At 44.8% G+C, this 22,773-nt stretch overlaps 1 protein-coding gene across 1 annotated transcript; it reads right to left on the bottom strand.

Annotated features, from left to right (window-relative positions):
• Positions 1 to 1,901: 1,901 nt before the first annotated feature.
• LOC147977977 (E3 ubiquitin-protein ligase SINA-like 4) lies at positions 1,902 to 2,934 on the bottom strand. The gene is made up of 3 exons (XM_087514610.1): positions 2,800 to 2,934; positions 2,061 to 2,717; positions 1,902 to 1,952 (listed from the first exon to the last, which is right to left on the bottom strand). The coding sequence occupies exons 1-3, from the start codon at positions 2,932 to 2,934 to the stop codon at positions 1,902 to 1,904; spliced, it is 843 nt and encodes a 280-aa protein (XP_087370736.1).
• Between the last annotated feature and the right edge of the window lie 19,839 nt (positions 2,935 to 22,773).

Here is a 22,773-nt window from a genome sequence, read left to right as displayed (position 1 = left end):
TCTAAATTCAGGTCTTGAGTGATATCCTCCCCTCCGCGGGTATCCGGCTTGGAGGGATCGGGAATCCGGACGTAGCGAGTCTTTAAGATAGATGAAGGGTCGCCGCACTGTCCCTCTACCACAGCAACGTGATGGGTGACTTGGGGAGAGTTAATCTCTCTCATATCGGGTTTAGGCCCAATCTGGTCGTAATCTGTGGCGACTCCCAGGGCGGCGAAGCGATCCAAGAGCTCGTTTATGGAGGAGAGCTCCATTGGATCTAACTGCTCGGCGAGTTCCGAGCTGACATGAAGATTTTTTTCGATGGCTCGAGAGGTCATCGTCGGCGCAGAAGCCGAACAGGCGGTCATAAGAAAACCACCTAGCCGGAGGGTTTGGCCGACAGCCAAAGCTCCCTTAGCAACGGTGCCGTCTTTAAAGACGGGGCAAGGCATCCTTCCTGATGGTGACGACACATAGGAACTCTCAATGAAAGCACCAATGTCGGTGTCAAAACCGGCGGATCTCGGGTAGGGGGTCCCGAACTGTGCGTCTAGGCAGGATGGTAACAGGAGGCAAGGGACACGAAGTTTTACCCAGGTTCGGGCCCTCTTGATGGAGGTAAAACCCTACGTCCTGCTTGATTAATATTGATGATATGGGTAGTACAAGAGTAGATCTACCACAAGATCAAAGAGGCTAAACCCTAGAAGCTAGCCTATGGTATGATTGTTGATGTGTACGTTGTCCTACGGACTAAAACCCTCCGGTTTATATAGACACCGGATAGGGTTAGGGTTACATAGAGTCGGTTACAATGGTAGGAGATCTACATATCCGTATCGCCAAGCTTTCCTTCCACGCCAAGGAAAGTCCCTCCCGGACACGGGACGAAGTCTTCAATCTTGTATCTTCACAGTCCAACAGTCCGGCCAAAGGATATAGTCCGGCTGTCCGGACACCCGCTAATCCAGGACTCCCTTAGAGTACTTCTTTTTCTACTCCCTCCTTTCCGGTTTTACAGGGCTTATCTCAAAATTTTAGTTTTCCCATTTTATAAGGCTCAATTTGGTTGTTCCCCAACACATGTTCAGATTCCAAGGTGCATTAAATCATTGCATGCAAGTATTAAGAAAAAATTGACCAATGCATGTACTTTATGCATGCATGCATTGCAATTAATGCATTGATAAACATAATTTTTTGAGAAAAACAAGAGCATTAATTAGGTGCTTTTGCAAATTACAAAAAATATTCCACCACTCACCATCTTGGTTGGTGAGATTTTTGAATTAAGCCCTATAAACCGGAAAGAAGGGAGTACTTCTGTGTACGTGCAATAACTGGCACCGTCGTATACATATCTTACGGTTAATGGGGCGTTCGATAGGAATAGCCGCGTGGCGAGCTCTAGGCTAGTCTTTTTTTCAGACGCATTAAACCTATCTCTTGGGACTTCTCGCACGCACCATCGTGCCACCCACAAAAACTTGTACTCTAAGTTTAGTAGTACGTTATACAGGAAGAGAAGAGGTGCACGCACGCACTCGTCCTCTCACACACGCGTTTGTTTTTTCTCGAAAAGGAGGACGATGACCCCCGGCCTCTGCATCTGGGAGTCACACACGCATCTGTAGCTACGAATTGTAGTGTTCTCAACCATCTGATTGGCTCTATCATGGATGTACCTATATACTAAAACATGTCTAGATACATCTATATTTTGACAAATGGAAGGCATGTATTGTGGAACGGAGGGAGTGCTTGTCATGAAAATGGATAAAAAGGGACGTATCTAGAACTAAAATACGTCTACATACATCTCCTTTTATCCATTTTGATGACAAGTAGTACTTCTTACCCAAAGGAACTTTATATCCAACAGACACAAAATATCCGTTCGACTGTTGGAAATTACTGATCTAATGTCGAAGTAATTGCTGCATCGCCACCAAAACCCACCATTTCTTAAGCTAAAGTAGACCAAGGTAATCCCTATATTAGCATATTACTAAGATAAACAGAAGGCACTGTAGAAACATTTAGGACGTGAGATTGTCAATCTGAATGTGGAGGGACACAAGCTTAGCCCCGGCCAGTAGCTTGGGCGGAACTGTCAGGAAGGTCAGCTCTTGCACGTCGACGTCGCCGGGATCCTTGTTGCTTGTCACCTCCATTTCCACCTTGATGGCGTCGGTCGTGCCTTTGGGCTCCCTCGGCAGGCCGTTCGCCCACAGCTTGGCCACGTAGTGCGGCAGTGGGGACGCCCCTGCTCTGATGCAGACGACCGACACGGCGATAGGCGCGCCGATGTCGAGCACGCCACCGACCAAGAAAAACGTGCGGCGGTCCTCCTCCGCGAACAGCAAGAGTCGTGGCTCCGACAGTGGCACTTGCAGCTGGAGCACCTTGCCGTACTGGATCCTGTGCATGGGCATGGGATGCGTGGTGCTGATGTGGTGGTAGAGCGCCGGCGGCGGGACTTCGTAGCCGCAGACGGGCACGGGGAATTTGCAGGGCGCGAGCGGACACACGCTCTGGTGATCGGCGAGCTTGTGGTAAGTGACGTAGAGCCCACAACCTTCATGCGGGCTCTCCACCCTCACTAACGAAAGGACGGAGTCCACCGCCGTGTTCCGCACGTCGAAGCCACCGCCGCGCTCACACTTCTGGCACTGCCGCTGGTTCCCGGGGCGCTCGATGCGGCAGTCCGCGCAGGCCAGGTGCCCTCCCTTGCACTGCAGAAATCAATCGAACAGCACATCAATCAAGAAACATGCACCTTGCTCAATCAGCCGAACGGATGAGGTGTATTCGAACCTCATACACTGGAGGCATCAAGGGGCGGAGGCACAAGGGGGAGTGGAGCACGATGAGGTCCATCGAGACCTTAGAGAGCTCCATCATCGGGTCATGTTCGGTCTGCATGATCGCGCCCTCCTCGTGCACAACCATCTCTCGACTTGGGCCGGGGTATTACATAACTTTACCGTCACATATTTTATACTACTTCAAGGTGCATTAAATCAACACATGCAAGTACTCCCTCCGGTCCTTTTTACTCCGCACATTAGCTTTGTCTGAAATCAAAGTTTGCTAAGTTTGACCAAATTTATATTAAAAAATATTAACATCTATAACATCTAATAAATATAATATGAAAATATATTTCGAGATGGATCTAATAATAAAAATGTTGTTATGTGAATGTTAATAATTTTTTGTATAAATTTGGTCAAAGTTGGATGAGATTGACTTCAGACAAACCTAATATGCAGAGTAAAAAGGACCGGAGGGAGTATCAAAAGGAGAGTCACGGCATGTATGCATGCATCGTAATTAATGCATCGGTAAACGCAAATTATTGAAATATATCGAGTGCAGTGCTTTGATGTGTCGCATCAACTCGTACATCAACGAGAAGTTTAATTATCCTCTCCCTCGCGGACTAAACTGCACCTGCCTTTGGCTGTATGACAGGTTGGCCACACACATGTCGAGCCCACCTGTCATACACGCAAAGGCAGGAGCGTCCCTCCCTCGCCCATGAGCGTGGTGGCTTGCAAGACTAGGAGAAGCTTTCGCTACACGCTCTCCCTCCCGCACGCGGTGGACATGCAGCAGTTCAATCGGTGTCAGATGGCCAGAAGCGTACTGTAGTACTCCTCCAGTGCAGTAGTACTCCATCATTGTTTGACTTCCCGAAGAGGCGAAGAGCCAAGCGTAGCCCGGACGCTCGTGTGGCAGTTTCATGTGTAGAGTAGTCTAGGATAGCGTGTACTGTGCCTGTAAGCTTAAAATCGTTGGGGTCGGCTCCATGCTATGTGGCCGTCTCGAAGTTTTTAAAAAAAAATTAAAATAGTCTTCTGGCCCTACCTGACACCCTGGTGATTGTAGTTTGCACGCTCATTTGGTCAAGACGGGAATATATATTTTAATTTGTTTTTTTCAAAAAGAGGGGACTCCCCGGCCTCTGCATCAGAACGATGCATATGGCCACATATATTTTAATTTGCAGTGGGTAAATGTCAGAGGTTGCAGCAAATATATTGTACACTGCGGGTCTTCCAGCCAAGTTTAGAGGCAAGCATGTGGGGCCAGTGCTATGATGTGTTGATACGTCTCCAACGTATCTATAATTTTTGATTGCTCCATGCTATATTATCTACTGTTTTGGACTATATTGGGCTTTATTTTCCACTTTTATATTATTTTTGGGACTAACCTATTAACCGGAGGCCCAGCCCAGAATTGTTGTTTTTTACCTATTTCAGGGTTTCGAAGAAATGGAATATCAAACGGAGTCCAAACGGAATGAAACCTTCGGGAACGTGATTTTCTTACCGAACGTGATCCAGGAGACTTGGACCCTGCTCCAAGGAACAAAAGAGGCGGTCACGAGGGTGGGGGGCGCGCCCCCCCCTAGGGCGCGCCCCCTGCCTCGTGGGCCCCTCGTTGCTCCTCTGGCATACTTCTTCCTCCTATATATACACACGTACCCCCAAATGATCAGAACAGGAGCCAAAAACCTAATTCCACCGCCGCAACTTTCTGTATCCACGAGATCCCATCTTGGGGCCTGTTCCGGAGCTCCACCGGAAGAGGGCCGTCATCACGGAGGGCTTCTACATCATCATAGCCTCTCCGATGAAGTGTGAGTAGTTTACCTCAGACCTTCGGGTCCATAGTTAGTAGCTAGATGGCTTCTTCTCTCTCTTTGAATCTCAATACAAAGTTCTCCCCCTCTCTTGTGGAGATCTATTCGATGTAATCTTCTTTTTGCGGTGTGTTTGTTGAGACCGATGAATTGTGGGTTTATGATCAAGTCTATCTATGAATAATATTTGAATCTTCTCTGAATTCTTTTATGTATGATTGGTTATCTTTGCAAGTCTCTTCGAATTATCCGTTTGGTTTGGCCAACTACATTGGTAGTTCTTGCCATGGGAGAAGTGCTTAGCTTTGGGTTCGATCTTGTGGTGTCCTTACCCAGTGACAGAAGGGGCAGCAAGGCACGTATTGCATCGTTGCCATCGAGGATAACAAGATGGGGTTTATTTCATATTGCATGAATTTATCTCTCTACATCATGTCATCTTGCTTAAGGCGTTACTCTGTTTTTAACTTAATACTCTAGATGCATGCTGGATAGCGGTCGATGAGTGGAGTAATAGTAGTAGATGCAGAATCGTTTCGATCTACTTGTCATGGACGTGATGCCTATATACATGATCATGCCTAGATATTCTCATAACTTTGCTCAAGCATGTCAATTGCTCAATAGTAATTTGTTCGCCCATCGTAGAATACTTATGCTCTTGACAGAAGCCACTAGTGAAACCTATGGCCCCCGGGTCTATTCTCATCATATCAATCTCCATCACTTTAATCTTGCTTTGCTTTTTTACTTTGCTTTTACTTTTTACTTTGCTCTTTATACGAAAAATATCAAAAATATTATATCTATCAGATCTCACTCTCGTAAGTGACCGTGAAGGGATTGACAACCCCTAATCGTGTTGGTTGCGAGTAGCTATTGTTTTGTGCAGGTACGAGGGACTTGAGCATGGCCTCCTACTGGATTGATACCTTGGTTCTCAAAAACTGAGGGAAATACTTACGCTACTCTGCTGCATCATCCCTTCCTCTTCGGGGAAAACCAACGCAAGCTCAAGACATAGCAAGAAGGATTTCTGGCGCCGTTGCCGGGGAGTCTATGCAAAAAGTCAACATACCAAGTACCCATCACAATCCCTATCTCTCGCATTACATTATTTGCCATTTGCCTCTCATTTTCCTCTCCCCCCAATTCACCCTTGCCGTTTTATTCGCCCTCTCTCTCTCTCTATCCTCCCTCTCTGTTTGCCTCTTTTCCCTCACCATGTCAGAACCAAAAAGAGTTGGGGGTTCTCTCCCAAGTTCTAGTGCCTTAGACAATCCTGCTATCTTATCTAAACTCATAAATCGGAATACTATAGAACAACTTGCCAGAGTTATCAATGAGAACCTTAGTAATTTTGATGAAGATGATTCTGGAATTTTTCATTATTTACTTGATGAATCTTTGAAAGATTCTTGGGATAGGCTGTTAACGATCCGGGCTAGCTATGTACCCCAATATCAAATTGAGGTTTACTTAAAAAGCTTTTATGTTGGGCTACCCGCTTCGTTCAAACAAGTCTTAGATTCTATTTTCGAGGGGGGTTTTCTTGAAGGGGACCCCATAGATACCTATGAGAGGATGAAAACTATATTTGGGCACCCCATTAATGAGAAAACTGAAATTACTTCTCTCTTGCTTTCTTACCAAAATGAATCTATTAAAGAGATAAAAGCTAGCCTAGATGCCAATTTCCGCAACATTCTTAATATTTCTTCTACCATTAATGGGCATGTGCTCTGTTAAAATAGAAAGATTAATTCCATAGATAACAAGTTTGCTCTCTTTTTCTCCAAAACCAAAGATGGCAATAACTAGATCTATCCTCGCTTTTATGCCTAGCTAGGGGCGTCAAACGATAGCGCTTGTTGGGAGGCAACCCAATTTTATTTTTATTCCTTGCTTTTTGCTCCTGATTAGTAATAAATAAATTATTTATCCTCTGTTTTGGTTGTGTTTTTTGTGTTTAATTATTGTTTGTGCCAAGTAGAACCGTTGGGAATACTTGGGGAAAGTCTTGTTGAACTTGCTGTAAAAAACAGAAACTTTAGCGCTCACGAGAACTGCTGTAATTTTTATTTAAAGAGTGCTATTTAGTTAATTATTTTTGCAGATGATTAATAGATAAATTCCTCACGTCCAGAAATTTATTTTATAATTTTTAGGGTTCCAGATCATGCGCTAGCTACAGATTAATACAGACTGTTCTATTTTTGACAGATTCTGTTTTTCGTGTGTTGTTTGCTTATTTTGATGAATCTATGGTTAGTAAAATAGTTTATAATCCATAGAGAATTTGGAATACAGTAGGTTTAACACCAATATAAATAAATAATGAGTTCATTACAGTACCTTGAAGTGGTCTTTTGTTTTCTTTCGCTAACGGAGCTAACGAGTTTTCTATTTTGAGTTTTGTGTTGTGAAGTTTTCAAGTTTTGGGTGAATTCTTTTGATGGATCATGGAACAAGGAGTGGAAAGAGCCTAAGCTTGGGGATGCCCATGGCACCCCCAAGATAATCCAAGGACACCAAAAAGTCAAATCTTGGGGATGCCCCGGAAGGCATCCCCTCTTTCGTCCACTTCCATCGGTAATTTACTTGGAGCTATATTTTTATTCACCAACATGATATGTGTTTTGCTTGGAGCGTCTTGTATTATTTGTGTCTTTGTGTCTTAGTATGCCACAATCATCCTTGCTTTACACACCTTTTGAGAGAGCCATACATGAATTAAAATTTGACAGAATACTCTATGTGCTTCACTTATATCTTTTGAGCTAAGTAGTTTTTGCTCTATGTGCTTCACTTATATCTTTTGAGCGTCATAATTTTGCTCTATGCGCTTCACTTAGATCTTTTAGAGCATGGTGGTGGATTTGTTTTAAAGAAACTATTGATCTCTCATGCTTCACTTAAATTATTTTGAGAGTCTCTTAGTAGCATGGTAATTTGCTTAATAATAATATGCTTGGTATTCATGGTTTGTGAAACTTTCTTTTGAGTGTGTTGAATACTAAGAAAAGATTGAAGCATGATAATTGTTTTGAGATATGGAGATGATAATATTAAAGTCATGCTAGTTGAGTAGTTGTGAATTTAAATAATACTTGTGTCAAAGTTTGTGATTCCCGTAGCATGCACGTATGGTGAACCGTTATGTGATGAAGTCGGAGCATGATTTATTTATTGATTGTCTTCCTTATGAGTGGCGGTCAGCGACGAGCGATGGTCTTTTCCTACCAATCTATCCCCCTAGGAGCATGCGCGTAATACTTTGCTTTCATAACTTCTAGATTTTTGCAATAAGTATATGAGTTCTTTATGACTAATGTTGAGTCCATGGATTATACGCACTCTCACCCTTCCACCTTTGCTAGCCTCTCTAATACCGCGCACCTTTCGCCGGTATCATACACCTACCATATACCTTCCTCAAAACAGCCACCATACCTACCTATTATGGCATTTCCATAGCCATTCCGAGATATATTGCCATGCAGCTTTCCACCGTTCCGTTTATCATGACACACTCCATCATTGTCATATTGCATATCCCGGTACACCGCCGGATGCATTCATATAGAGTCATATTTTGTTCTAAGTATTGAGTTGTAAGAAAAATAAAAGTGTGATGATCATCATTATTAGAGCATTGTCCCAGTGAGGAAAGAATGATGGAGACTATGATTCCCCCATAAGTCAGGATGAGACTCCGGACGGAAAATAAAAAAAAAGAGGCCAAAGAAGCCCAAATAAAAAGAGGCCATAAAAAACAGATAGAGAAGGGACAATGTTACTATCCTTTTACCACACTTGTGCTTCAAAGTAGCACCATGATCTTCATAGTAGAGAGTCTCTCATGTTATCACTTTCATATACTAGTGGGAATTTTTCATTATAGAACTTGGCTTGTATATTCCAATGATGGGCTTCCTCAAATTGCCCTAGGTCTTCATGAGTAAGCAAGTTGGATGCACACCCACTTAGTTTCTTTTTGAGCTTTCATATACTTATAGCTCTAGTGCATCCATTGCATGGCAATCCCTACTCACTCACATTGATATCTATTGATGGGCATCTCCATAGCCCGTTGATACGCCTAGTTGATGTGAGACTATCTTCTCCTTTTTGTCTTCTCCAGAACCACCATTCTATTCCACCTATAGTGCTATATCCATGGCTCACGCCCATGTATTGCGTGAAGATTGAAAAAGTTTTGAAAAAGTTAGAGTATGAAACAATTGCTTGGCTTGTCATCGGGGTTGTGCACGATTTAAATATTTTGTGTGTTGAATATAGAGCATAGCCAGACTATATGATTTTGTAGGGATAACTTTCTTTGGCCATGTTATTTTGAGAAGACATAATTGCTTTGTTAGTATGCTTGAAGTATTATTATTTTTTATGTCAATATAAACTTTTGTCTTGAATCTTTCTAATCTGAATATTCATACCACAATTAAGAAGATTTGCATTGAAATTATGCCAAGTAGCACTCCGCATCAGAAATTCTCTTTTTATCATTTACTTACTCGAGGACGAGCAGGAATTAAGCTTGGGGATGCCTGATATGTCTCCAACGTATCTATAATTTTTGATTGCTCCAAGCTATATTATCTACTGTTTTGGACTATATTGGGATTTATTTTCCACTTTTATATTATTATTGGGACTAACCTATTAACCGGAGGCCCAGCCCAGAATTGTTGTGTTTTGCCTATTTCAGTGTTTCGAGGAAACGGAATATCAAACAGAGTCCAAACGGAATAAAACCTTCGGGAACGTGATTTTCTCACTGAACGTGATCCAGGAGACTTGGACCCTGCTCCAAGGAACAAAAGAGGCGGTCACGAGGGTGGGGGGCGCCCCCCCCCCTAGGGCGCGCCCCCTGCCTCGTGGGCCCCTCGTTGCTCCTCCGGTGTACTTCTTCCTCCTATATATACACACGTACCCCCAAACGATCAGAACAGGAGCCAAAAACCTAATTCCACCGCCGCAACTTTCTGTATCCACGAGATCCCATCTTGGGGCCTGTTCCGGAGCTCCACCGGAAGAGGGCCGTCATCACGGAGGGCTTCTACATCATCATAGCCTCTCCGATGAAGTGTGAGTAGTTTACCTCAGACCTTCGGGTCCATAGTTAGTAGCTAGATGGCTTCTTCTCTCTCTTTGAATCTCAATACAAAGTTCTCCCCCTCTCTTGTGGAGATCTATTCGATGTAATTTTCGTTTTGCGGTGTGTTTGTTGAGACCGATGAATTGTGGGTTTATGATCAAGTCTATCTATGAATAATATTTGAATCTTCTCTGAATTCTTTTATGTATGATTGGTTATCTTTCCAAGTCTCTTCGAATTATCCATTTGGTTTGGACAACTAGATTGGTAGTTCTTGCCATGGGAGAAGTGCTTAGCTTTGGGTTCGATCTTGCAGTGTCCTTACCCAGTGACAGAAGGGGCAGCAAGGCACGTATTGCACTGTTGCCATCGAGGATAACAAGATGGGGTTTATTTCATATTGCATGAATTTATCTCTCTACAACATGTCATCTTGCTTAAGGCGTTACTCTGTTTTTAACTTAATACTCTAGATGCATGTTGGATAGCGGTCGATGAGTGGAGTAATAGTAGTAGATGCAGAATCGTTTCGATCTACTTGTCACGGACGTGATGGCCTATATACATGATCATGCCTAGATATTCTCATAACTATGCTCAATTCTGTCAATTGCTCAACAGTAATTTGTTCACCCACCGTAGAATACTTATGCTCTTGAGAAAAGCCACTAGTGAAACCTATGGCCCCCGGGTCTATTCTCATCATATCAATCTCCATCACTTTAATCTTGCTTTGCTTTTTTTACTTTGCTTTTACTTTTTACTTTGCATCTTTATACCAAAAATACCAAAAATATTATATCTATCAGATCTCACTCTCGTAAGTGACCGTGAAGGGATTGACAACCCCTAATCGCGTTGGTTGCGAGTAGCTATCGTTTTGTGCAGGTACGAGGGACTTGAGTGTGGCCTCCTACTGGATTGATACCTTGGTTCTCAAAAACTGAGGGAAATACTTACGCTACTCTGCTGCATCATCCCTTCCTCTTCGGGGAAAACCAACGCAAGATCAAGACGTAGCATGTGTCACGTCAACTCGTACAACGAGGAGGAGCTTGATTTTACTACACGCCTTCTCCCTCACCCATGCGCGCGGTTGCTCGGAAACGAGGAAAGGCTTTTGCTTAGTAGTACTTCTACAACAAGCTATCTGTCCCGCTCGTGGTGGACGGACATGCTGTAGTGGATTTGACACTGTAGAAGCAGTAGTAGTAACATCATTATTCGTCTTCTCGAAGAGGTGAAGAGCCAAGCGCAAACCGAACGTTGCAGTTGCGAACATTGGAGCGCGCATATAGCCAGGCTCTTGCATGAGACAAAATTGCTATGTGAGCCCACTATTGTACTAGTACGTACAACTACTTGCTAGTATAGCCCCACCACTCGAATCCATCTACTCCCAAGTCTCTGCGCAACACTGCTCACTCCAATCCAAGACCAAGTGACCAGAAGCCACAAGCACCTATGGAGGCGATGGACGCGAGCGGCAGTCGACTGTGCCAAATCATCCAAGGCGCCGGCATGCGGCCCCGCACCGCGCAGCGTTTCCAGACGGTGCTGGCGACCGCAGGCATCGTTCACGCGGTCATCGCCGCCGAGGGAGGAAACCCACATCTGCAGGAGGGGCCCGATCCTCTGCCTGTGCCATTCTCTCCGACACAACACCGACTCGGGAGGTCCTCCGACCCTTCTTCCTCCCTGTCGTATTGTCCGCAGATCCGACCTGCCGCCGCCGACATCCCGGCAACCCTTAGGTATAAGTTCTTCGAAAGCGGCCTTGCTCTACTGCTCCAGCTCCCCACGTGTCTGCATGTGCATCTTTTTCTACTCCCATTAGCTCTTCCAAAGCCACCTAAATTTTTAGTATTATTAGAGGTAAAGCTACTTCATGCATTCGAATTTAGGGCTTTGTTCAAACAACGAAGAAAGGGGGGAAAGTTGTAGCATGAATCTAGGACTTGATTCAAAGAGGAAATAATATGGTGAAAGTAGTAGAGACCGGATACCCAACCGGTCTCTTGGTTGAAAAGGGAAATAATGGGAAAATGCAGTACAAACTGGATAAGGAACAGATCTATTATTGGTTGAAAAAAGGATAGAAAGTGGCGGCTGGTGGACAAGTCAACAGAGTATGTCTAGGATTAGATTTGCTGCCATCACATAGTAAAAGGTCTCTAGGATTAGATTTGCTGCCCTCACATAGTAAAAGGTCTCAGGATTAGATTTGCTGCCCTGACATAGTAAAAGGTCTCGGGATTAGATTTGCTGCCCTCACATAGTAAAAGGTCTCCAGGATTAGATTTGCTGCCCTCATATAGTAAAAGGTCTCCAGGATTAGATTTGCTTCCCTCACATAGTAAAAGGTCTCCAAGATTAGATTTGCTGCCCTCACATAGTACAAGGTCTCCAGGATTAGGTTTGCTGCCCTCACATAGCATGAAAAAACTCGGCATCACCACTTTATGCCTCCTTGTAGGTACATTGTGCTGATGCGTCCACTGTCGCATGTCCTTATACCAACCTTTTGCTGTTGTTAATGTAAAGGCGCATTTAAAAAGAAGCGATCACACTATTACCTTAGGGACATGTCTAACCAGTGTTATTGTTAATCTAATGCCTCCAGTGATAAGATGCAATTAAACTGTGTTACAAATGGCACTCCTGCTGTTTTCCTAGTATGATAAGTAAGATGCTCCTTTACGCTGCTGAGTGTCCTGGTGTCCCCACGGTCCCATGCCCTTAAACCAACTCTTTAGCTGTTGTTGATTTACTGTGTCTGGTAAACAAGCAATGCCACCATTAAAGTAATCCCATATTTGAGGAATCTCATTGTTGATCGTAATGCTTCTGGTAACATGAAGCATTGCTAACGTTTTAAAATTTCTACTGTCCTTGCGTGATTGACATGAACATAATTAAGATGCTTCTTTTCATTTTGTATATGTTTCGTATATTCTTATTGACCAGCAACTGTTTACTTTCTATCTTTTTGTGCAGATAGGGATATCCATTTCACCTTGTTGCTATTGTGACCTTTTGGTGAACTGCACAAAACACTTTTTTTGGAATGAGTGTCTTGTGCAGTTCAACTAAAATGTCACGTGGGCAACAACTATCAATTTTGGTGGAACTGCACAAAATGGTGATTGGAGTTTCCAAAATCTCCGTCAAGTTCTGCTGGTAATCTCATGCAACATTTTATTAGCCTTTGCAAGATGGAGCCGTCACTGTCACCACAATGGCACTTTATTTTAGTGGAACTGCACAAAAGGATAAGAAAATTATAGTTGCACCTTACATGATCCGGACAGCCAACCTTAATGTTCCTCAATTTTAGTGCAACTACTAAAGAAGAACCTGCTAGCTCACAAGAGCAAGTACTTCTTGCTAGCTGAATGATGCAATCTTTGCTTCATTTCAGGTGAACTGCAGAAAAAGGCGCATGATCTGAATCATGGAACTCCAGGCAGACCTCATCCAAGTAGAGCTGGAGGTTGAGTTCAAGGAGGCCGCTATTAAAGCGAAATCATGCTCTCCTGTCTCCTTGTTTGTGCTGTGCAAACATGTTGTGCAAACAGGAATACTCAACTACAGATGTTGTGACGGTCAAGAGCTTTCGCCAAGTTCTTCGATTGTATGAGATGGCTAGCCAAGATGGATTTAATCCCGATATTCACTTTATCAAAAGGATCTAATGGGTTGGTTTTGAATCTTGCAAGCTGGGAATCAGTGAGATGTGTAGGCATCTTTGTTGTACTTATTATTTGAATCTTATTTGTTGGTTCTGAATCTTGCAAGCTGGGAATTAATGAGATGTGTAGGCATCTTTGTTGTACTTATTATTTGGATCTTATTTGTTGGTTCTGAATCTTGCAAGCTGGGAATCAATGAGATGTGTAGGCATCTTTGTTGTACTTATTATTTGGATCTTATTTGTTGGTTCTGAATCTTGCAAGCTGGGAAACACGGCATGATGATGCAGAGGACAACAACCATAACAAACAGTTCAAACTTGGTAGTATTATCTTTGTGAAAGTGCGACAAATGTGATGATCGTGTGCGTCCTGAGAATAATAATTCTAATTGTTGTGCGTGTTGATCTTGTGGCACTGATAGAACGAGCGAATGCATTGCTTGTTTTGAGTATAAATTTCTATTAAAGCTAATTAAATTTAAGTGACCACTAACTCCTGCTATTACAGTACCAATACAGACCCGCTCGTGAACCGACGTGTGGCCAAGGGTGCATCTTCTGCCGGGCGTGCAACAGACGAGGGAGGGGTAGTAACTGTTGTCGCCTGTACACACTCAGCTTACTGTTGAATCCAGTTCCCCAAGAGCTGAAAAACGAACTGATGCCGCCGCCTACACACACGTTCACTCGAAGAGACTCCAATGGCGATCCGAGGGGTGAGCCTGCTGGATATGGACTTCAGCAAGGAGTTCCCCTTTGAGTTCGCTGTTCAGTCCTATGGCTGCACCAAGTTGAATGTGATGTACACCAACGATACGGACTCGGTGAAGCTCTGCCTCGCCTCAGTCCTATGGCTGCACCAGGTTCTGGAGCATTTGCCCGTTTCATTGGCAGCGCCGACTGCACCTTCGCTACGGTGGAGAGAAGGAAGAACGCGACGATTCGGCCATTTGGTGCAACAAGCTTGTCGACATCCAAAAGCAATACAAGATCATCAGCAACGGGCAGGAGAAAGACTCTGTGGTTGACCTCGCTGAGACCATCATCGACCCCTGATACGCCAACATGAAAGAAGATGACCTGAACACCTGGGACGTACCTCTGAATCTAGCCTACATAACCTACGTGGCCAAGGACGCATACGCATGCTATGACATGTACAGGCAGATATTGGACATGAGGGCGTGTCTGCTTCCCGTAACCGATGAGTACACGGACAGCCGCAGCGTCATGATCAAACGTGCCAGGAAGGTCTAGATGTTGTACTTTATCTGTTTATAAGCACCTTTATCATCTGAGTGTTTCATGCATTAGCCTATGTGTCGTAATTATCTGTTTTGTCCGAAATATTTCTTTTAAGAACCCATTAACATGATTGCTTTTTTAGTGGCTATTTGCTTATGTATGTAAACTAGTTCACTTGTCCGTAAAAAACTAGTTAACTCGGCTACCGTGCTTTGAATCTCCTTCCTCCCAACATATTCCCCTCCTCAGGTGGACCCAGCAGGTCCCTGAATTTTCTCCCACTTCCTTTTTCGATGTAAACTGAGTTTTTCTCCCAGTACTTTCCCCTAGAACCAACTCAACTGTCCCACGTCTAGCCTAAAAAATAATAATACCCCACGTACTATTAACTCATCAAATTAAAATGATGTTTTATTTCGTAAGTTGAAAGTTCTTACAAAATAATAATAATAATTGTTTATATATAACTTGGCAAGTTAACTCCTAGTGATTGCGTACATAAGTTTGCAAAGATTTTACTGACGTGCAATCATGTGTTTATCTTTTTATAACATTTCTCCATCTAGCCCAACATGATATTTTCATCTAGCCCGGCAAGTCTGCGGATTTCGAGAAAAATGCAAATGGGATTTAAACGGGCTGCATAGATGCTACATCATTGTTTCACCCAGCCCACCAAATGGACTAAAAAACAAATGGACTGGTTGACATGTGGGCCAGTAGGTCGAAGCCTAAGAAGGCGTTGGGCTGGCATTCTTCTTCAATCTCTCGTCTTCTTGCTCCAGCCGCCCAAAGCAGCGCAGGTCGTGCCGCGTGCTCCTGCCTCTCATGGCCGGCTGTGATGCCGTGGAGGCATCACCGCCCCTACTACTCCCACCGCTGGTCCAGGGTATCCCTCTACTCACCCACACCCCCTGTTATTCTGCGGCAACGGCAGCCTCACGCCGCAACCGAACCAGTGAACCCTTGTACTCCTCTCCGCGTGGGCATCCACTGTCGCGTCTTCCCCGGCTCCGCGTTGTCCCCTTCCTAGGCCTCGTCGCCGTCCACCGCCTTGGTGCTCTCGGCGCAGCATGGTCAATGTGGTCAACGACCGACTTCCATCGGAAGAGTACTGTACGTGGAGAGGCTGACAGCTGGGTCCACGGCCACAACCCAGTTTTTTTGTGATTTGCCAAGTAAGTCGCTTTGTCAGGCCTGTTGGGCTGCAAATCTTTCAAGACGAGGAGAGCTTCATTCGGCTGGCCAAGAAAATGGCCTATCAGAAATGAGAAATGGGTTGTACATTTTTAAAACAAATCAATCCGACAATTAGTTTCAAATATCTTTTTTCATTTCGAGATTTTAAATTACATTATTTTTTATGCATGGAGAATTTGTTGGATTTTATATTGATATACATTTATTTTTAAAATCAGTTTGAATGTGAGTCGAAATTTCGGGATTAAAAACAGTTCGGACCGCACCGAAGTATGCAAAATTTCGTATAATTTTTTAACCGTGGCCACAATATGGGTTGTAATGCTAACAAAAAGAATATGGGCTCCAAAAATACCTTAAGAATTAGAAAATGGGTGGTAAATTATTAGAAATAATGGCAGATGGGTTGTATGTTGTTTTCCACAGATTTGAGGCTTTCCTAAAAAAGAGGTTGACGCACAAGCAGTGACTGTTGGATGTCCATCGAACGGCCGTCGTGCTTCTTCAATCTCTGCTCTTCCTGCTCGAGCCGCTCAAACAAGCGCCGGCAGGACTGCCTGCTCCCTCCTCCCCGTGGTCGGCTGTGCTGCTGCGCAGGCCTCACCGCCCCATCGTACTCCCATCGCTGGCCTAGCCATCCCTCTACTCACCCACACCTGCTGTTATTCTCCAGCGACGGCAGACGAACTAGTAAACCCTCGTACAGTCGTACTCCCCTCTGCGTGGGAAACAACTGTCGAGTCTTCCCTGCCTCCGTGTCATTCCCTTCCTAGGCCTCGCTGTCGTCCACCGCCCTGGTGCTCTCGGCGCGACCTGGTCAATGTGGTCAACGACCGACATGCACCTGAAGTGGACTGTACGTGGAGAGGCTGACAGCTGGGTCCACGGCCGCTCGCAAGGAAATGCCTCCTTATAACGCTCAAAATAATGATTCCTCTACCTGACATCAGGGACCCACCGAAAGGGACTCTGTATTTTGCGAAAAAACGTTACCGCCGCTAACAGCTCGGACCCACCAGCTATATCTTCGCACGCAAGGAAGTGCCTCCTTATTACGGACAAAAAAATGAATACTCCCCCTGTTAGCTGGGACCCATTATAGTGGCAGGCTGACTTGTGGGCCTACTAAGTTGAGGGGGACGGAGGGCTTTGTAAACTTAGTCAATATGCACGATTCTAGCTCTAGTGACCGTACGATGTCCATCCAACGGCCGTAGTGCTTCTTCAACCTCTGGTCTTCTTGCTCCAGCCGCCCAAACCAGCGTCGGTCGTGCCTCGTGCTCCTGCCTCCTGTGGCCGGCTACGATGCGGCGGAGGCCTCACCGCCCCTACTACTCCCACCGCTGGCCAGGCCATCCCTCTACTCACCCACACCCCCTGTTATTCTGCGGCGACGGCAGCCTCACACCGCAGCGAACTAGTGAACCCTCGTACTCCTCTACGCGTGTGCATCCACTGTCGTGTCTTCCCCGGCTCCGCGTCGTCCCCTTCCTAGGCCTCGCCGTCGTCCACCGCCCTAGTGCTCTCGGCGCGGCGTGGTCTACGTGGTCAAGGAAGGGCTCCCATCGGACGTGGACTGTACGTGGAGAGGCTGACAGCTGGGTCCACGGCCGCAGCAAGGAAGTGCCTCCTTATCATGTGCAAAATAATTATTCATCCACCTAACAGCGGGGACCCACCGGACGGGCCACCGTATTTCACGAAAAAACGTTTGCCCCTCACTGCTGGGACCCACCAGCTACATCTTCGCACGCAAGGAAGTGCGTCCGGGCAAAAAAATGATTCGCCCCCCTAACTGCTGGGACCCACCAGCTACATCTTTGCAGGCAAGGAAGTAACTGACAGTCAGGACCCACCTGGTCGAAGCGTACGTAGCGTTGTCATTCTGGTCGCGAACGTGTATGTACATATATACTGGTGGATGTAGAGGCGCGCATGTGTCGTAGTACAGGCGCGTACGTGTCGTGGTAGAGACGCGCACGTAGCATGTACATGTACGTACAGCGGTCAGGGTGCAAGAAAGAAAATACGGCCACATATGTGTACATACGGGCGGGGTCTCGAACGCCTACTCGTGCATACGTACGGCCAGGGCTCGTGTACATGGCTGGGTCGGAACAGAGAAACAACATCGTCATTGTGTTCATGGGGAGGCAACGGAATGCATCGTGTTCATGGGGAGGCAACGGATTGCGTCGTGTTCATCCGGAGGCAACGGAACGCGTGGGAGCCAACCGGCTGGGTCGAAACGGAATGCGTGGCCGTGTTCATCGGGAGGGCTTGGACAGAACAGACGATAGAAACGAGGCCTGGCGTACAGCACAACGGAGGAAACGGACCTCCTATGTCCGGAACGGGGTCCTGTTGATCTGGAGGGGTCTGGCGTACCACAAAACGGAGGAAACGTACCTCCTACGGTCGAAACGGGGGTCCTGTTGATCGGGAAGGGTGTGGCGTACCGCAAAACGGACGATACGGACTTGTGTTGGAGCACTACGGTCGACGGGGGTCCTGTTCATCGAGAGGGGTGTGGCATACCGCAAAACAGGACTCCACGAGATACTGTTCATCTCCACCGTCGACCTCCTCCAGCCTCCACGGGCTACCGTCGACCTCTTCCAACCTCCACGGGCTCCTGTTCATCCAGCCTCCACCACGCGCTACTCCACCGACTACTGTTCAACCACCCCTCCACGGGCACCCCTCCACCGTCTACTGTTCATCCAGCCCTCCACACCACGGGGTCCTGTTCAACCACCCCTCCACGGGCACCCCTCCACCGTCTACTGTTCATCCAGCCCTCCACCACACCATGGGGTCCTGTTCATCCAGAGGCAACGCCACCACTCACTGTTCATCCAACCCCCCCCCCCCGGCAACGCTCACTGTTCATCCCAGAGGCAGCATCGATTGGCTTTAGTTAGCAGCAGTAGCGAAGGAAAATCGCTCGATCGGGTTCAGTTAACAGCCATCAATCGATCGCTCGGGTTCAGTAACGCGTAGCCTGCAGTGCAATCACTCAGGTTCAGTTAGAGCCCAACGCCTCGCTCAGGTTCAGTTAGAGCCAACGCCTTGCACACACGCGCGTGCGTGTACGAGAGAAACACGCATCGCTCGTCCCCCGACCTCCCACCGTAACCGGGAACTCCCCGAAATTTTCCTCCCCGTCGCTTCTACCATGGTTTTTTCCTTCATGGACGGCCCAAAGAATTTCATGCAACTGCGTCTCCGGCCCGCCCAGGACGAAAAGGCCATTTTCTGTCATGATTTTTTGTCATAGAAGTAGGAGCCCACCACATCTGTGATGATACCGGGTTTGGTCACAATTATCGTCATAGAAGTGTCATATGTATGACAGAAAAAAATTCATTCAGCCCAAAATGTCACGGATGTGTCTTTTTTTTGTAGTTAATACTCGGGTTAAACTTGACGAGCCTAACATATGCAGATATGGCCACAGAGCACTGGAGACCGAAAGGTCGAGCGTGAATCATATGGTAGATATGATCAACATAGTGATGTTCACCATTGAAAACTACCCCATCTCACGTGATGATCGGACATGGTTTAGTTGATTTGGATCACGTGATCATTTAGATGACTAGAGGGATGTCTATCTAAGTGGGAGTTCTTAAGTAATATGATTAATTGAACTTTAATTTATCATGAACTTAGTCCTGATAGTATTTGCATAACTATGTTATAGATCAATAGCTCGCGATGTAGCTCCCCATTTATTTTGATATGTTCCTAGAGAAAAACTAAGTTGAAAGATGTTAGTAGCAATGATACGGATTGTATCTGTGATCTAAGGGTTATCCTCATTGCTGCACAGAAGAATTATGTCCTTGATGCACCGGTAGGTGACAGACCGATTGTAGGAGCAGATGCAAACGTTATGAACGTTTGGCGAGCTCGATATGATGACTACTTGATAGTTTAGTGCACCATGCTTTACGGCTTAGAATCGGGGCTTCAAAGATGTTTCGAACGCCACGGAGCATATGAGATGTTCCAAGAGTTGAAATTAGTATTTCAGACTCATGCCCATGTTGAAAGGTATGGGACCTTCGACAAGTACTTTGCCTACAAGATGGAGGAGAATAGCTCAGCTAGTTTGCATGTGCTCAGAATGTCTGAGTACTACAATCACTTGAATCAAATGGGAGTTAATCTGATAAGATAGTGATTGACAGAGTTCTCTAGTCACTATCACCAAATTAATGGAACTTCGTGATGAACTATAATTTCCAAGGGATCACGAAACGATTCCCAAGCTCTTCATGATGCTGAAATCAACGAAGGTACAAATCAAGAAAGGCATCAAGTGTTGATGGTTGACAGGACCACTAGTTTCAAGAAAAGGGCAAACGGAAGAAGGGGAACTTCAAGAAGAACGGTAAGCAAGTTGCTGCTCAAGTGAAGAAGCACAAGTCTAGACCTAAAGCCTGAGACTAAGTGCTTCTACCGCAAAGGGACTGGTCACTTGAAGCAGAACTGCCCCAAGTATTTGTCGGATAAGAAGGATGGCAAAGTGAACAAAGGTATATTTGATATACATGTTATTGATGTGTACTTCACTAGTGTTTATAGCAACCCCTCAGTATTTGATACTAGTTCAGTTGCTAAGATTAGTAACTCGAAACGGGAGTTGCAGAATTAACAAAGACTAGTTAAGGGTGAAGTGACGATGTATGTTGGAAGTGGTTCCAAGATTGATATGATCATCATCGCACACTCCCTATATTTTCGGGATTAGTGTTGAACCTAAATAAATGTTATTTGGTGTTTGCGTTAAGCATGAATATGATTTGATCATGTTTATTGCAATATGGTTATTCATTTAAAGCCGGAGAATAATTGTTGTTCTATTTACATGAATAAAACCTTCAATGGTCATACACCCAAGGTGAATGGTTTATTGAATCTCGATCATAGTGATACACATTTTCATAATATTGAAGCCAAAACATGCAAAGTTAATAATGATAGTGCAACTTATTTGTGGCACTGCCGTTTAGGTCATATTGGTGTAAAGCGCATGAAGAAACTCCATGTTGATGGGTTTTTGGAATCACTTGATTATGAATCACTTGATGCTTGCGAACCATGCCTCATGGGCAAGATGACTAAGACTCTGTTCTCCGGAACAATGGAGCGAGCAACTGACTTATTGGAAATAATACATACTGATGTATGCGGTTCGATGAGTGTTGAGGCTCGCGGCGGGTATCGTTATTTTCTAAACTTCACACATGATTTGAGAAGATATGGGTATATCTACTTGATGAAACATAAGTCTGAAACATTTGAAAAGTCCATAGAATTTCAGAGTGAAGTGGAAAATCATCGTAACAAGAAAACAAAGTTTCTGTGATCTGATCGTGGAGGAGAATATTTGAGTTACAAGTTTGGTCTTCATTTGAAACAATGCAGAATAGTTTCGCAACTCACGCCACCTGGAACACCACGGCGTAATGGTGTGTCCAAACATCGTAACTGTACCTTATTAGATATGGTGCAATCTATGATGTCTCTTACCGATTTACCACTATCGTTGTTAAATAGGGCACCATCTAAATCCGTTGAGAGCACGCCATATGAACTGTGGTTTGGCAAGAAACCAAAGTTGTCGTTTCTTAAAGTTTGTTGTTGCGATGCTTATGTGAAAAAGTTTCATCCTGATAAGCTCAAACCCATATCGGAGAAATGTGTCTTCATAGAATACCCAAAGGAAACTGTTGGGTACACCTTCTATCACAGATCCAAAGGCAAGATCTTTGTTGCTGAAAGTGGATCCTTTCTAGAGAAGGAGTTTCTCTCGAAAGAAGTGAGTGGGAGGAATGTAGAACTTGATGAGGTAACTATATCTTCTCCTGAATTGGAAAGTAGTTCATCACAGAAATCAGTTCTAGCGATCTCTACACAAATTAGTGAGGAAGCTAATGACGATGATCATGAAACTTCAGATCAAGTTACTACCGAACCTCATAGGACAACCAGAGTATGGTCCGCACCAGAGCGGTACGGTAATCCTTTCTGGAAGTCATGTTACTAGACCATGACGAACCTACGAACTATGAGGAAGTGATGATGAGCCTAGATTCCGTGAAATGGCTTGAGGCCATGAAATCTGAGATGGGATCCATGTATGAGAACAAAGAATGGACTTTGATTTACTTGCCCGATGATCGGTGAGTCATTAAGAATAAATGGATCATCAAGAGGAAGACGGACGCTGATAGTAGTGTTACTATCTACAAATCTCGAATTGTCACAAAATGTTTTCGACAAGTTCAAGGTGTTGACTACGATGAGATTTTCTCACTCGTATCGATGCTTAAAAGTCTGTCCAAATCATGTTAGCAGTTGCCGCATTTTATGAAATCTGACAAATGGATGTCAAAACTATATTCCTTCATGGATTTCTTAAAATAAGAGTTGTATATGATGCAACAAGAAGGATTTGCCGATCCTAAAGGTGCTAACAAAGTGAGCAAGCTCCGGCGATCCATCTATGGACTGGTGCAAGCATCTCGGAGTTGGAATATGTGCTTTGATAAAGTGATCAAAGCATATGGTTTTATACAGACTTGCGGTGAAGCCTGTATTTACAAGAAAGTGAGTGGGAGCACTACAACATTTCTGATAAGTATATGTGAATGACATATTGTTGATCGGAAATAATGTAGAATTTTCTAGAAAACATAAAGGAGTGTTTGAAAAGAGTTTTTCAAAGAAAGACCTCGATGAAGCTGCTTACACATTGAGCATCAAGATCCATAGAGATAGATCAAGACGCTTGATAAGTTTTTTCAATGAGTACATACCTTGACAAGATTTTGAAGTAGTTCAAAATGGAACAATCAAAGAAGGAGT

Source organism: Triticum urartu, chromosome 3A (genome assembly GCF_056163025.1).
Source record: "Triticum urartu cultivar PI428250 chromosome 3A, HENAU_Tu73, whole genome shotgun sequence".
In the NCBI taxonomy this organism is placed as follows: domain Eukaryota; kingdom Viridiplantae; phylum Streptophyta; class Magnoliopsida; order Poales; family Poaceae; genus Triticum; species Triticum urartu.
This window is presented reverse-complemented; position numbering and strand designations above follow the sequence as displayed.